This window comes from Gadus chalcogrammus, chromosome 13, assembly GCF_026213295.1.
Source record: "Gadus chalcogrammus isolate NIFS_2021 chromosome 13, NIFS_Gcha_1.0, whole genome shotgun sequence".
In the NCBI taxonomy this organism is placed as follows: domain Eukaryota; kingdom Metazoa; phylum Chordata; class Actinopteri; order Gadiformes; family Gadidae; genus Gadus; species Gadus chalcogrammus.
This window is the reverse complement of record NC_079424.1, coordinates 10,618,151-10,633,805: the sequence shown is the minus strand read 5'-3', so window position 1 is coordinate 10,633,805 and position 15,655 is coordinate 10,618,151. Positions and strand designations below refer to the sequence as shown.

General features: G+C 48.1%; 1 protein-coding gene across 3 annotated transcripts in view; it reads left to right on the top strand.

Moving 5' to 3' along the window:
- cita (citron rho-interacting serine/threonine kinase a) overlaps nt 1–15,655 on the top strand; it is a 38,865-nt gene that overhangs the window by 6,639 nt on the left and 16,571 nt on the right. For all 3 annotated transcript variants that reach the window (XM_056606201.1, XM_056606202.1, XM_056606200.1), the window contains exons 10-26: nt 431–620; nt 3,761–3,866; nt 4,133–4,276; nt 4,547–4,666; nt 5,480–5,650; nt 5,926–5,979; nt 6,090–6,143; nt 6,509–6,649; nt 7,320–7,445; nt 8,047–8,142; nt 8,897–9,013; nt 10,206–10,315; nt 11,158–11,332; nt 13,003–13,200; nt 13,577–13,630; nt 14,079–14,276; nt 14,700–14,893. In XM_056606201.1, coding sequence (XP_056462176.1) covers nt 431–620; nt 3,761–3,866; nt 4,133–4,276; nt 4,547–4,666; nt 5,480–5,650; nt 5,926–5,979; nt 6,090–6,143; nt 6,509–6,649; nt 7,320–7,445; nt 8,047–8,142; nt 8,897–9,013; nt 10,206–10,315; nt 11,158–11,332; nt 13,003–13,200; nt 13,577–13,630; nt 14,079–14,276; nt 14,700–14,893 — 2,248 coding nt within the window. The remainder of the gene's footprint in view (nt 1–430; nt 621–3,760; nt 3,867–4,132; nt 4,277–4,546; nt 4,667–5,479; nt 5,651–5,925; nt 5,980–6,089; nt 6,144–6,508; nt 6,650–7,319; nt 7,446–8,046; nt 8,143–8,896; nt 9,014–10,205; nt 10,316–11,157; nt 11,333–13,002; nt 13,201–13,576; nt 13,631–14,078; nt 14,277–14,699; nt 14,894–15,655) is intronic.

The following is a 15,655-nucleotide window of genomic DNA, read 5'->3' as shown; positions in this document are numbered from 1 at the left end:
CATTTCATTCAATAGAAGTAAAATCTAGACGTTTGGACAGTCGGTTGGTCGCTGGATTGTTGACAATTGGCTGCATTCAGACAGCCTAATGCTTCAGCTTACCCCCAGCTGATGATTAGCTTGTGCTGCTGCAGTATGGGAGAGAGTGAGGGAGGGGGAGAGAGGCAGAGAGAGAGCAGGAGGGAGGGACAGAGGCAGCATGTGTATGAGTGTGCGACTTAGCACGCTCTAGGCTCCATCCGCTCTGTCGTTTCTCCCCACGCCTACCCTTTTTCCCCTTCCTCCCGGCTCTGCTTTTTTTTCGTTATATTACCTTCTCCACTGCTTGGGTCTGGTTTTGACACACGCTCTCTCTCTCTCTCTCTCTCTCTCTCTCTCTCTCTCTCCCTCTCTCTCTCCCTTTTTTCCTTCCCTCCGTCCGCTCCCGCAGTCCTCCCGCCTTTTGTTCCGAAGCTGCAAACAGAAGATGACACCTCTAATTTTGAAGAACCGGAGCAGGCAGCCCCCCGGTCTGCCCCTGCTGCCCAGCGAGGAGCTCAGACAGCGGGCTTCAAGGGCCACGATCTGCCCTTTCTAGGCTGGTTCTTCAGCAGGGCGTTGACAGCGCTCGCCAAAGCCGAGTGAGTACAACCTTGCCTGTTTACTATGCATTGCCTTGCTGCTCTCAGCGATACCAGCTGGACTTTTTTTTCTTTTCTTTTTTTCAGCTGGACCACCCCCTCCGGCTTCAGTAGTAAATCAATTCCCCCCACCCCTCAACCACTCTTAGGATAATACATGAAAGCAGCCTGTACAATGGAGGATATTTACAGGTATCCTTGTTCCAGGTTACCTGGAGCTCTGTGTGTGTGTGTGTGTGTGTGTGTGTGTGTGTGTGTGTGTGTGTGTGTGTGTGTGTGTGTGTGTGTGTGTGTGTGTGTGTGTGTGTGTGTGTGTGTGTGTGTGTGTGTGTGTGTGTGTGTGTGCGCGCGTGTGTGACACAATGTTCTTGCTCCAATGGGCTTGGCTTCATCACACGAGCGGGGCAAACAGAAAAGGGGGATCCCCGCTATTCTGTTGCAGCACCATTGCCTGTTTTATTTATTTAGCCATTCCATTTACCCTATGTGCTTCTGTGTGTGTGTGTGTGATCAAAGTGTTTCTCATAGCAAGACCCAGTTGAGGATCTGTGAATGGACAGCAGGAGTATCTTGGCTGCCGTTATCTCTACCATCGGTGCTGATTGGTATTGGGTAGAGACAGAGAGCGAGCGAGGGAGGGAGGTAGAGAGAGAGAGAGTCAATGTGGAGAATGCATTTTGTACCACGGTGGATGCTATTGTGCTCGCCTGTGAGTGCTGCTGTGTGTCGGGCTTGACAGCTTAATAGCGTACGCTCTCAAATCAATTCCACCGGTGGTCTGTGGCTTATCAGCCGCCCCCTGATAACACCGTGCGGCAGTGGGCTCCGTCTCGGGGGCTCGGGATCAGGTCTAGCGGAGCCAGGCATTGCCGAGCCCATGAGGGACCAGGGGCAGAACGGTGAGAACGGAAAAAGATACGAGGGGCATCACTGGGTTAGACGGGAGAAGAGATGACCCAAGATTGGAGGGGCGCTTCTATTTCTATGGTTACTACCACGTTTCCCCCCCAGCCACTAACCCCCCCCCCTCTTTCTCTGTCTTCCCTCGTGTCTTTTCTTCCCATGTCCCCCCCCCCCCCCCCCCCCCCCCTCGCTCCCGATCTGATGTCCCTGTCCCTTGGTGTTGCCCCCGCAGTCTTCTGCTCTGGGGTTTTAAGTAAAGCCAGCCCAGTCGTTTGCTTTACTGCGTCTAATGAATAATGGCTTTCTATTCAGCTGACCGTGTGTGTGTGTGTGTGTGTGTGTGTGTGTGTGTGTGTGTGTGTGTGTGTGTGTGTGTGTGTGTGTGTGTGTGTGTGTGTGTGTGTGTGTGTGTGTGTGTGTGTGTGTGTGTGTGTGTGTGTGTGTGTGTGTGGCGGTCTGCATGCATGCAGGCGCGTGCTTGTAGCTACCCTTGTTGTTTTTCGTTGTAAAGCCAAAGAGGAGAATGTACACATGGAGCCATGCATAATGAAATGCTAATGATGTGTTTTGGAGTTTCCTCTTCCTGTGTGTGTGTGTTTGTGTTTGTGTGTGTGTGTGTGTGTGTGTGGGGGGGGGGGTTTTGTGAATTTTTTTGTGCGCCATGTCTCTGTCTTCTCGTTAGTATAAACAAAACAACACCCCCCCTCCTCCCTAACCTGACTCACCCAATGCGTTCCAGTTTAATATCAGACGTCTGTTGTTATAGCCTGTTTTAAAAATAGACTTTTACACTGTGAGTGTGTCTGTGTGTGTGTGTCTGTTTGTTCGGATCTTGGCATGTACCTTTGGTGTGCTATTTGGTCCTTTTTGCACGTGCGTATGCGTGCCTAAATTTTCTGGTCTGTGGCTGCGTGGGTGTGCGAAATCCTACCATCATGTGTGTGTCTGGTGCTCTCAAAAGAGACAGGTGTGTGTGTGCGTTTTTACGTGTGTGTGGTCGTGGTCGTCCATCGCTGCCAAATCTTCTCACACACTGTCCTCCAGAGTGCCGTGTCTCTCTCTCTCTCTCCTCCCATGTCCCTCTTCTCAATAATGCAGTCGGTGGCGATGGCCACTCATATATAATCATCTCTCTCTGAAGCCCTGCTAACCATTACTCACCTCGTGATCATCTGCTCTCCTTCTCCTACCCGGTGGTTCATATGAGGTGGCTTAACTTGTGGCTCTCCTCAGGAACCTGAGGAAGTAGCCTTGGTTTCTCCCATGCCGATGTATGTGTTTGTGCTTCGGGGGCGGCATCTTGATTTGGATTCAGAGAGGCGAAAGGAACAGCGCGGGCTTCCGTGATTATTTTTATTGCCGGTGTGACTCATTCTCAAGTCAATGCAAGGATCAGAGAGCCTTGAATACCCTGACGCTGGTGTATGTCGACTCCCATCAGACCATTACCAGGACTCGGTTGTTACAGCCACATGTGTTAAATGGAAAACAATCAATTTGCTCATCAATTCAGGGATGATTAGTGATGCTTGTTCAACGCGCGCTTCTGCAGTTCTAAGCAGTGCCGTCATCTGCCTTTGGTCATTCTCATAAAGAAATTAGAATATATAGAATAGAATTGATAAGAATGATTTGGTCCCAACTTCTGCTAGAAAGGCTTTAAAGAGTAGCACCATAGCCTCAAACCCGGCATTGCTTAGTGGTTGGTGGGTTTTCATCCGTAAAAAGCTTTTTTTTGTCAGTGTTTCCACAACACAATTACTTGTTATTGTATGAGTAAAAGTAATGTTTGGCACTGTGCCTGCTCATTTGTGATGGCAATGGTGGGCAGACTGAAGATCAGCCAGTGCTCCACTATGGGATGAACCCCCACGGCTGGCTAAGAGGGACACCCAGCCCTGCAATGTGATAGGATACACGCAGTGGGAGTGAATGGAGAAAAAGATAATTCAAATCATTGTTGCTGCTTTGCAAAGAAAATATATTGTTCCTTTTTAGTTAAATTTTCTTCCAAGGTTGCCTCTTTCAGGATTCTGACAAAGGACGCATTATTGCCTTTTGTAGCTCATTTTTTAGGATACATTACCCGAGTACTAAACATAAATGACGTAAAGAAGAGATAATTTGGCGGAGGCAGGTATCTTAGCCCAAGTATTGGCTGAATGTATTTCATGTAGAACTTGAGTGCCTGTTTACTTAGTGGAAACCTGAAACTCCATTTATCTCGCTGCACCAAGGTCTGTGTCGGCTGGCATCAACTCCCCTGCCAAGACCAACTCCATGGAAAAGAAGCTACACCTGAAAAGCAAAGAACTACAAGAAACTCAAGACAAATGCCACAAGGTGAGACTTGTGGTTTGAACCCTTTGCCTCAATGTCAGCAGTGGTCAGCCATCTGCTTAATGTCCATGTTTACATATTCTTTCAAAGTATATGTCACTGGAAAAACACAAAGGATTGATAAACTGGAACAATAACTGGAACTCGTTATTTGAAAAAAATGTTGATTGTTGCAGATGATCAATCCTTCATGTTTCCACTGGCCTTTGAAACACGTGCCCCAGATCATGAGGTATCCGTTGTGTTGCGGTTCTGCTCTGCCCAATCAGATGGATCAGGAGATCTCCAGGTTCCAGCGTAAGATGACCGACCTGGAGTCCGTGCTCCACCAGAAGGATGTGGAGCTGAAGGCCTCGGAGACCCAGAGGACCATCCTGGAGCAGGACCTCGCCACCTACATCACAGAATGCAGCGTGAGTGCCCCCCCCCCCAGCCCCGGCCCCCGTCTACCCTGGGTTCTTTTCCTCACCCATTCAGTGGATCCTTGTATAAAAACACCCATCAGCGGCGCTGCCGACGACAACTAGCACTGTGTTTTGATCTCTGTGTCAGGAGTTAGGGCGGGCAACTGAAGCATTCTAATCATAAAGGATCTTAAACGGTCATCGGATTGGACCCTTTCTAATTGTGTGTTTGTGTGTGTGTGTGTGTGTGTGTGCGCATGTGTGTGTGCGGGTGTGCAGAGCTTGAAGCGCAGCTTGGAGCAGGCCCGGGTGGAGGTCTCCCAGGAGGATGATAAGGCCCTGCAGCTGCTCCACGACATCCGAGAGCAGAGCAACAAGCTGCAGGAGATTAAGGAGCAGGTAGGTGCACCTCTCCCTGTTAGACGTCTACCTAACCTTCAGGTCGACCTTGCTATCCAATTTGCTGAATAACCGTAAACCGTGGGAGCTGGGTTTTTGATTAATGATTAAGATATGATTAATTATTGCATTAATTAATAGATAATTTATGAAAGTGAACGCTTGAGGACAAAGCTGTTGTCAAGGTGCATTTCTATTTGTGTGTGGAATTACGCTGTATCAATTTTGGGACACCTTTTTGGGGGAGGTGCGATTGTTTATCTGGAGGCTTTTAATCATGCACTTCACTGACCCCTTGTGTGTTGTTAATGCTAATGAAGCTATTAGTAAGCCTTTTGGGGGAGAGCACCATTCGTGTATCCAGACGGTGTCTGTTATCCAAACCATCATCTTTACCCAAAGAATAAGCCCTCGTGTGCATATGAGTCATAATGCCGTTGGGGAAAAAAAAAAATCTGCAGTCATTTTTCAACTGGGCCTTCCTGCTCTCAGGCTCAGTTCAGATCTTTAGTTTGCTCAGATCTAATATTGTTCCCTTTCTGTTCACATTACAACGGCACTGATCAGATATGCATCCAAGAACCACATATGGCGCACATCTGATTTGAGCCCAGATTCTCTGTCATGTAAGGCTAATTTGTCCGACTGTCAAGCTGATCTAATGTCCGACTACGGCCACCATTCAACTCCTAAGCGGTCAATTCTAACTCCTGACGGTGTATGACATAAAAACAAAACCCCCTCAGTGGAGCGGCAGCCCCTGTCCCAACGTGTGTGCCCCAGAGCTCTGATCTCTCCTGCCGGGCTCCCCAGGAGTACCATGCCCAGCTGGAGGAGATGCAGGTCACCATCCGGCAGCTGGAGGAGGACCTGTCGGCGGCCCGGCGCCGCAGCGACCTCTACGAGTCGGAGCTCAGGGACTCCAGGCAGACCAGCGAAGACCTGAAGAGGAAGGCCGTGGAGTACCAGCAGAGGATCCAGAAGGTAACGGTCCCTGTGGTGGTAGCCTCCTCTCTGAGAGAGCAACATAATGCTGTAGAAGTATGGGCCGCAAGGAGATATAGAAACGGCTCCCAGCCGAAAGCTGCAAATACCTGACCTTTACCTGCTCCATAATGGCCCGTGTATGAATTAACAGCAAGTTAATGAGCCTAAAAATGTTTGTAATAGTAAGGGACACTCCATAATCACACGTCTGGTTTTGAATTATGCATTATTGATGTGTCTTCTTTATGTGTTCTGTTCTGTTTGCCTGGCAGGCTAAAGAACAGGGCAAGGCCGATGTAGAGGAGCTTCTCTCCAAACTGGAAAAGGTAAGACGAAGGCCCTTGCCAGGTCGAAAGAAAATTTAGCATCGACTCTCGGGATATATTAAATTTTTTAAGGTATTCTCTAGAGATTTAAGTGTGTGTTTCTGTTTCAGACAAATTCTGATCAGCAGCTGAAAATCCAAGAGCTCCAGGACAAACTTTCCAAGGTAAACGTTTGGACAGAAAAGTGTGTTAATACAAAATCGGATAGGAGTTAATTTAATGTCCTTTTGTGTCACTTCTCATTTAGTCAGAAGCATGCATTATGCAAGGCACGCTGGCATACACACAAATACAGAGTGATTGCAACTAGGCTGGGTGGTAATTGTCCCTTACTAATGTAATTAGCCAGTTAGTTCTAGCATCTCGGCAGCCCATTCCTATCAGTTTCCATTTCGGTTGACAGCGAAGGCTTCCAGCTATGTCTCTTACAAGAGGGGCGGCGGCTGTGACGAGTACATTAATATTGAGTGTCTCCGCACACGCACCTTCTGACCTCCTGACCCCGCCCCGACCTCCTGCCCTACCCCAGGCGGTGAAAGCCAGCACAGAGGCCACGGAGCTGCTGCAGAACATCCGCCAGGCCAAGGAGAGGCTGGAGCGAGAGCTGGAGCGCCTCCGGGGCAAGACGGAGCCCAGCGACACGCTGAAGCGCCGCCTGAGGGAGACGGAGGTAGCGACTCATTAGGCCGGACCGCGCGCGACGCTTTCCGTTCGCCCCCTCAATGTGGGAAAGAGCAAAACGATTCGTTCGGTCGGATGGACCCTCGCTGGGCCAAGTCCTGGAGGCTAGGCATGATCGTGATTGTGTCTTTCTTCAAAGTGTGTCCGTTTCTCTGTTCCAGCCGTTGCTGTGGTTGCTGCCTTTGTAAGCTTAAGCAACACCCGGAGCAGAATCGCTTGCTTTGCGATTCTGCTCCGGATGTTGAAAGTGCACAGGCTGGTGAAAGGCTGGAGAAAGTTGGGAGGGATGAGGTGTGTGTGTGTGTGTGTGTGTGTGTGTGTGTGTGTGTGTGTGTGTGTGTGTGTGTGTGTGTGTGTGTGTGTGTGTGTGTGTGTGTGTGTGTGTGTGTGTGTGTGTGTGTGTGTAACGGAAGGAAGAAAAACGGCAAGCCAGCATCTGATCTAGTTGCTAGATTTAAAGCCAGAATTTTAACGCTATGTTCCCAGACGCCTAATCTTGCCAAGAACTGGCCCAGACGGTTCAGGCTGTAAGGGACTATTTGTTATATAATATCACGCCAAGACCAATGACAAGAAAATACCATTGTAACAAATGGAAGAATCTTGCAATATTGTTTTTGTGTGTGTGTGTGTGTGTGTCGCATCGCGTATGAACACAGGAGGGCAGGAAGACCCTGGAGAACCAGGTGAAGCGGTTGGAGATGGTCGAGCGGCGGGAGAACAAGCTGAAGGACGACATCCAGACCAAATCCCAGCAGATCCAGCAGATGGCGGAGAAGATCCTGGTGAGAGGGGCGGCCGATAAGGCCTCGCTTAACACCGTCCCCCGCGGACCCTCGGCCCGCTCACCCACCCCTTCACCCCCGCATTCTCCCCTGTCCGTCCTTATCACTTGTTATCCCAGGGCACACTGGGAGCACCGTGTGTATACACACACACACACACACACACAATCACAAACACACACACACACACACTCAATATTCTTCAGGGAGCTCCTTGCCAGCAGAGCTCTTTGGAGCGGAGCTTTGTGCTGAGACCAGGAGGCAAGCTTCCCTCTGCAGCGCGGGGCACAGGGCGCCGATCAGATGAACACACAGCCCCGCGGCCCGACAGGCAGACCCGACATGAACGGCCCCGGCTTCAACCACTCTGCGCTGTCCCGGCTCTTCAAAGCAAGACTCTCCCATCGCCTTAATAATTACCACATGCTTTGTTGTTAGCGCTTCTCGTTGGCCGTGATCCGAAGTATGGACGAGGGGTCTCTTCTGCAGTTCATTGCGGATATTTCGGACCCAACTGATGTTGTTGACATGATGAGGCTGATGATGATGATGATGATGATGATAATGATGCTGGTGCTGATGCTGGTGTTGTTGTGCCCAGGAGCTGGAGGAGAACCTGAGGGAGACCCAGGCCACGGCCCAGCGGATGGAGACCCACCTGGCCCAGAATGAGAGGCTCTATGAGGACAAGATCAAGGTGGGGGGAGCTCTCAGTTTTTGCCTTTCAGAATCCCTGCGGGTAACTCAAGGAGACTGTTGGGTGACGGGGAACACTTCGTTTTGCTGGTAATTGGTGTTCAGGTTTATGTAGGCCTATTCATGAGCATTCAGGCGGTTCAATTAAACGGTGTCTTATTAACAAGCCACCGATGGTACGAATAGACACTTTTTGTCTCCCCTATTTGTCACGGCCTGCTAATTTAGAGGCTTGTTAAGTAAACGTATCTTTGCATTTGTGAAGTGTTAACCAATCAATACCACCTTAAAGCCAATCCCTGCTGTTGTGTGAAATATATCGGCTGCATCATTTCAAATTGTAGTTTGTTAATGTTTCATTTCGCTCCGGTTCATAATTCTTCAATGGGACTCCCAAATGTGTCATCAGTGGTTAGAAGGGCGTCGTTTTTAACCGGCCTTGAATGTGTACGCGACGGTCTAATGGCCGACACACCGTCTACCCACTTTCTTGCGGCTGCACTGATCCAATTGACTGAAAAGATTTATCACCATCTCATTTTAACTAGCTTTCACAGTCGGCTCTGACAGCGCCTGCGATTTACTGCCCGCATGCCTGCGGGTACATTTGTAACTGTCAAGTACTTCCCGCTTTTCAAGGCCCCGTCAACTGGCGGAGCAAGTGCCAATACGGGCAATCTAAATAGGGATGAATGTGACGCAGTATGGATTTCTCCCCTCTGATGTGGTGGTGTTGTTGTGTGTGTGATCCAAAGGTTCTGGAGGCTCAGATGAAAGAGGACCTGGTGGACAAGGAGAGCCTGGAAACCAAGCGGGCCCAGCACGAGCAGGAGGCCCGTGAGAAGTTCAAGCTGATCAGCGAGCAGAAGGCTGTGAGGAATAACCCGAATGATTCACTGTCAAACATGTCTATTTATGGTGGTTTTTGCTATCAATTAACACGGTCCCCTCGATAGCTGACACATGATGGCTGCTAATGAGGCGCCTCCATTAAATATTAACTTAATGTAAACAAAGACGATGATGTTAACCGGGCGGATATTTTGGAAGGGATTTAGCGCTGGCACGCTCTGCTGTTATAGAGGAACAAATCTGGTATAATTCTCATAGTTTTTGCTGACATCTTCAATGAAGCAACCCAAAGCGAAGAAAATGTATTTTTCCTGCTGGGAAGTATTTTCTTTATGGGAAACTGCGTAGATTATCCCGCTTTAGAACTAAATTGGCCATTATTTTGCACAATGCAGAAAAAGGTAATGGACCCCAATGCAGTAATAGGAGTTATTACCTTGCTACAAAACAAACAGGCATAACTCTTTTAGATAGAAGCTATAGGGGCTACTTGGATCTATGGCTGCGGGAGGATTAAGTGACTTGTTTTAATGTATTTTGGGACATCAATGGAAGTCTACAGCGTTGAATTATAGCATTATCTGCTGTTCGGCTGTGCCAGTCAATACTGGTAAGAAGATGGAAAATGGGGTGACAGAAAAGTATTTGGTTTTTGTTTTGCGGTCTAAAACACGTCCATGGCCCTACTTCCCACAGTGGTTGAATTGATTGGAATCTTCCATTGGTTTCTCATCCATGCTGTGGTGGTCTTTGAAGGTATCACTTGGTAAAAGTGTTTGAAGTGATAAAGCATTCTGTGTGCCCACCTTGAAGGCTTTATATCAAACTGAATACCATCTGTTCCTGAGCTGTTTTTCTTTGCTTGTGGTCTAAAAGTAGCCCTATGTACAGCGTTGGCAGTTTGGACCATTAAAATGTCCTATACATTAACTTGCACTATGCAGCTGATCCTCAAGCCTTTAATCTGGTTAATGTGGTTGACTTATGGCAGTTTAAGAGGCTTGCCTGACTTGCAGCAGGCTAGTCAGGCAAAACCTTAATGCATACTAATAGGATCGCACCACAGTACGCAACAACATCCTAGCATCTCACAGAGAGTGCACGAGAGAGAGAGACAAATTAACCTTCATGTTGTGTATGTCCATAATTGGACAACAGGAAGTCGAGTGTCCTCGTTGTGTGTTATGACCCTTCCCCTTCTGTCCTCGGCAGACCATTAACGCCATGGACTCCAAGATGAAGAACCTGGAGCAGCGCATCTCCGAGCTGTCGGAGGCTAACAAGCTGGCGGCCAACAGCAGCATCTACACCCAGAAGAACATGTGAGTGTGCCAGACCGCGCCCACGGCCCCGCGTCAATACGCCCCCCACAGACATGCTGCCTCCCCACCGCCGCATCTGACACGTTCGTTCGTTAGTGTTTGCCTGGGGGTGTTCTGTGGTTGATCGTCTGTGTGTGTGTGTGTGTGTCTGTCTGTAAAGGGAGCCCGCATACTTTTTCCTTCATCTTAAGTCATCTCAAGTCACCATCTCCTAGGCAACAGGATAGAGGCTCCGGTTTAAAGAGCAGGGATTACGTTCTGCTGATTGATTTGTCGTGTTAATGAACGGGCGGCTCAGTTGTTTTGGTGCCTCCATCGGCTGGACGATAACTGGCGATGGTTTGCAAATGAGTCACCCCTCGGTTCAATTAACACATTTTCCCTATTACGCACATGGATAAGTTTCTATATTTATGTTTACTCTGGTCAGGTAGCAGCCATGACTGCCAGTTTGCGAATCCCTGGCCAGAGCGACTAGCATCTAGTTCCTCTAACGGCCTGTAGGTGGCTTGCTGTGGTGGGGTGCAAGAAGACCCTCCACCATTCTCAATGTGAAAACGTGATTTCATTCTTGTCATGCAAGCATAGAATTATTTTTGGTGGATCTTGGTGTCTAGGCCATCCCCTTATTATGTACTTTCTTGTTTGAAAGTTTTATTTTCATTAAAAGTTATTACGAATTGAATATTACCAAAAATATTCGCAACAATCTCAATCAACTGCTTGAAATGTAGAGATTCATGTGTAAGATTTTACGCTCGTATTTTTACTGTGTGTTTATGTGTGTGTGTGTGTGTGTGTGTGTGTCTGTGTCTGTGTCTGTGTGTGTGTTACCCCCTCAGGAAAGCCCAAGAGGAGATGATCTCGGAGCTGCGGCAGCAGAAGTTCTACCTGGAGTCCCAGGCGGGGAAGCTGGAGGCCCAGAACGCCAAGTTGGAGGAGCACCTGGACAAGATGAGCCAGCAGGAGCAGACCAAACGCAGCCGTCTGGTGGAGCTCGAGACCAGGCTCCGCGAGGTAGGGGAGACGGGGCGGGCACCCGAGGGCTTGAGGTTCAGTCCACCGCCGTGAAGTCACTATGGAGTAGGTCCTGAGGGAGGTGACCGCGTCATTGCCTCATCTTGGGCAAAGTTTGTCAGGCAGAATGGAAATCGTAAAGGTTTTAATTAAGTTATTTTTATGAAGTTGGCTGGCAGTTAAATAAATCATCTTTAAAAAAAAACAGAAAGATTGCTCGATATGAATATATAATAATGATGAATAATAGTTTTATGATGAATACCGACCATCCGTGGTGTAATCATGGGGGGAGAAATGGGATTTTCTGTCAAAACACCACTTTATTCATCCCAAGTAGCAGAACTCGACGATGAATGGTATTCTTGTATTCAAGAAGTCATCAATAGACGGCTCTGAAGCCTCAGCCAGCCCACTCACCTCCAGCGGCTGCACCTCCTGAGGGGAAGAGGAAGCTGGTCGGGGGACGGCACCCACATTTCCACTTTTATCATATACCTTTTTAAGATCAAACTCAAAATCCTGTTTGTAACGAAACCCAACTTTTTTTTTTTTTTTTCCTTCTTTTTTTTGCGCTTTGTGGTTCACTATGGAGATAAAAGATCCTAAAGTATGATTTGTCAGTTCCATCTATTGCGTCAGTTGACAAATAGCATATCGGCTTTGACATGTAAAGAAAATGCTCAAGGGAACAAGATTCAATTGAAGATTCTGTTTTTTTTGTGAACGTCAAATTCTGACAGAGAAAATTATAATGAAAGTTGATCTTGGGAGTATGGGAGACTTTGATGAATGCGGAGTAACGGCCATCTGCTGAAAAGGGAATAATTGATGTCCAATGCTTTGAAATTCATCACCACAGCAGCCATTGCTATCAAAACAAAAACCTGTGAAAGAAGTGTATTTTGATGACATGCTTGATCATTTGATTAACCCCATTGCCTCACGCTTTATGGAAGCTGTATAGCCCCTCTTTAGTCTCTGCGCTAATGGACAGTTTGCTGGCCGGGGGACACATCACCAGCACCAACCACTCAACCCTGCTGAGAGCTCATGCAACAAATTGCCACTAATTGCTGCCCTGCTCTCTACATGCAAACACACACACATACTTCCCACTCACTCCTTCACAATCAGAAGGTTTAAAAGGAGTAAAAGGGAACCACATTTACTTTCAATTAGTTCAGCTGTTAATCTTTTGTCTAAAGTAACACCTATCAAATCGTATTGCTTTTAGAAATTCTGTAAGCAAACCTGCTGAGAGCTTCCAATGAAATCTTTGTGGAAACATATGAATGGTACCATGACACAGAGGGTGCTATCATGTATGTGCCTTTAGAAGCAGGGTTCATATGAAAAACAATGGCAGACACTTTCACATGATCTGTGAAACCTGAACCCCAACGTTAAGACCATACATTAAACCACATAAAAGAAAAAAAATTGCAAAAAACGTCGCAATTCTTACAGAATATTAACATTCACAGAATCGCAATACATTTATCATCGGCACTCAAAAATCTTTAAAATATTGCATGGTGAGATCCCTGCCAGTTCCCGGCCCTAAGGTCTATGTCCCACCTAAAGCCCACCTCCCTGCGGGTCTTGTCGACCTGTCGAGTGTATGCCAAGTACATAGGGCGGGTTGGCTGACCCCTGCCTCTGGACAGATGGGGCTGGAGCACGAGGAGCAGAAGCTGGAGATCAAGCGGCAGGTGTCGGAGCTGACCCTGTCGCTGCAGGAGCGCGAGTCCCAGATCAGCGGCCTGCAGGCGGCCCGCCACGCCCTGGAGAGCCAGCTGTCCCAGGCCAAGACGGAGCTGGAGGAGACCACCGCAGAGGCTGAGGAGGAGATCACCGCGCTCAGGGTGAGCCTCCAAACGCCCCCCCCCCCCGGGCACATCTGGCGTAACATCTGGGGCTCTCACGCTATGCACAGTATCTCTGTCCACCTCCAAGACGGTGTTTTGTTAACTTGACAACATGGTTCATCAGGGTGTGTGTGGGGGTGGGGTGTGTGTGTGTGTGTGTGTGTGGGGGGGGGTGGGTTGTGTGTGTGTGTGTGTGTGTGTGTGTCTGTGTCTGTGTGGTTGTGTGTGTATTTGTGATTCCTTCCTGTGATTTATTTTTCACAGTAGATGGTCATTATGCTTGTCTTTGTGTGTGTGGATGCAGGACGTTTGTCTCTGAGGCGTGGATGTAAGGGAGACATCTGTTCTAAGCCTTGTTTTTATCCCTCCACAGTCTCACAGAGATGAAATTCAGCGCAAATTTGATGCCCTGAGAGACAGCTGCTCAGTAAGTCCGGCCAAAGATGTATTTTTCATCCTACACACTGCCTATGCGTAAGAAAAATCTGAAATTGATAGGAAAATACTTTGGTTCTTCCTGCCCTCTGTTGTCAAAGTAAGACTTCTCAACGGTGTCCCTATCTCATGTCTGTGTATGCTACAAACGCGGATGAATCACACAGAGAATGTCACCGATTAGAACCGCTCATCTGACATTCAGCATTTCCTAGGATCATGAGCAGAAGATTAATTTTCAGTGATACACAGATCCCTGACCCCTCGGTCTGCGTCTGACCGTAAAAGATTTCAGTCAAAACAATGAATGAATTCGATGCAGTATCATTTCTTAATGGCCACTTTAACAGCAACTGACATACTCGGCAGTGTTTACCCACAATCCCTTTCAACCTTCTTTAGAAAGGGCCTTTATACAGCATACTACCCACAATCCTCAGGTGATCACGGACCTGGAGGAGCAGCTGACCCAGCTGAGCCAGGAGAACGCCGAGCTCAACCGCCAGAACTTCTACCTGTCCAAGCAGCTGGACGAGGCGTCGGACGAGAGCGAGGACCGCCTGCAGCTCAGCCAGGAGGTGGACCGCCTCCGCAGAGAGGTGGCCGACCGCGAGATGCACCTCAACAACCAGAAGCAGGTACTCTTCAGACGCACGTGTCCTCTCCAGTCCCAAGACCCAGAGGGGACTCCTCGCAGACAACAGCCACATAGATGATTAATGATGGGAACCACTTAAAAATATGCTAGATATTGACTAGATCATAATCTACGGGCAATACCGTTTTTTCTAATGCGAAACCTGTTTTCCATGTGCGTACTGGCCGATATGGGTAGGCAGACGTTTACCTTGAAGCCATTGGGTACAATTAATAACAACTACCACCACATTTTTCAAGGAATAACTAATTCATTGAATATAAAAGGCATGATGGTATTGGGCACAAAGTATAAATACAGCCATTTGTTTGAACCGGTGCCTCAAAGCCGTCACGTCGTCTAAACACAAAGGGCTTCATCCTGTGTGTGATGTCCCTCTCCCTCCCCCCTCTCCCCTCCTCAGAACATTGAGACGTTGAAGACGACGTGCAGCATGCTGGAGGAGCAGGTGGTGGAGCTGGAGTCTCTGAACGACGAGCTCCTAGAGAAGGAGAGGCAGTGGGAGGCCTGGAGGGGCGCGCTGGAGGACGAGAAGAGCCAGGCGGAGAGACGCACCCGGGACATGCAGAGGCTGCTGGACAACGAGAAGCAGAACAGGTCAACCCCCCCCCCTCCCCCCCCCTCTTCAGAGGAGCAACCCTCTGGGGATCACTCAGACAGACTAGGGGATCTCAGCGTAGGCTCCACACAGTGGCTTTGAGAAGTAGACTCGACATATGACTTAAGATGCATCTTAAAAAACTGTACAGGCTGAGGAGAGCTCGTATCCATGGGAGCCAAGCGGGTATTAAAAGTAGTAATTCTCCCAAATGAAGGCATGTAAATTGAAGGCCTTAACAAGACTAGATTACAATTTGGCTGGGTCTTTAGTATTTTTTGCGAGCGTCTGGAGGGGGGAAAATGATAAACCTCAAACCAAAACATGGTGATCGTTTGTGAAATAGATATTTATTGGCCACCTGTGGCATACGTGAGCCGTGAGCCCAGGCATGACTCATGCGCGTGCAGGATACTTTTGTTGTCAGAAAAGCAACACTCCGAGGGCCGAACCAGGCACATTTTGGTGCCGTGGGCAAGCTTCCCCTTCCTTTTATTGTAGTTTATTGTGGGAACGCGATTGCTTAGCAACCTCTATTGATTTTCTTTATCCATCCCTTTTGTTCATATGTGGACGGGTCGTCTATTTCAAAATATAAGTATTGTGTACGGATTCAGCACTGCTGAGATAAACGGTTAGCTTGGATCACGAAAAACAAATTGACTGTACCTGAAAGTTACCAACTGTCATACTTGATAATGAATCAATTTAAAATATGTGTATTTTTACGTGTATACATTTTGTATTATATATAATCAAAT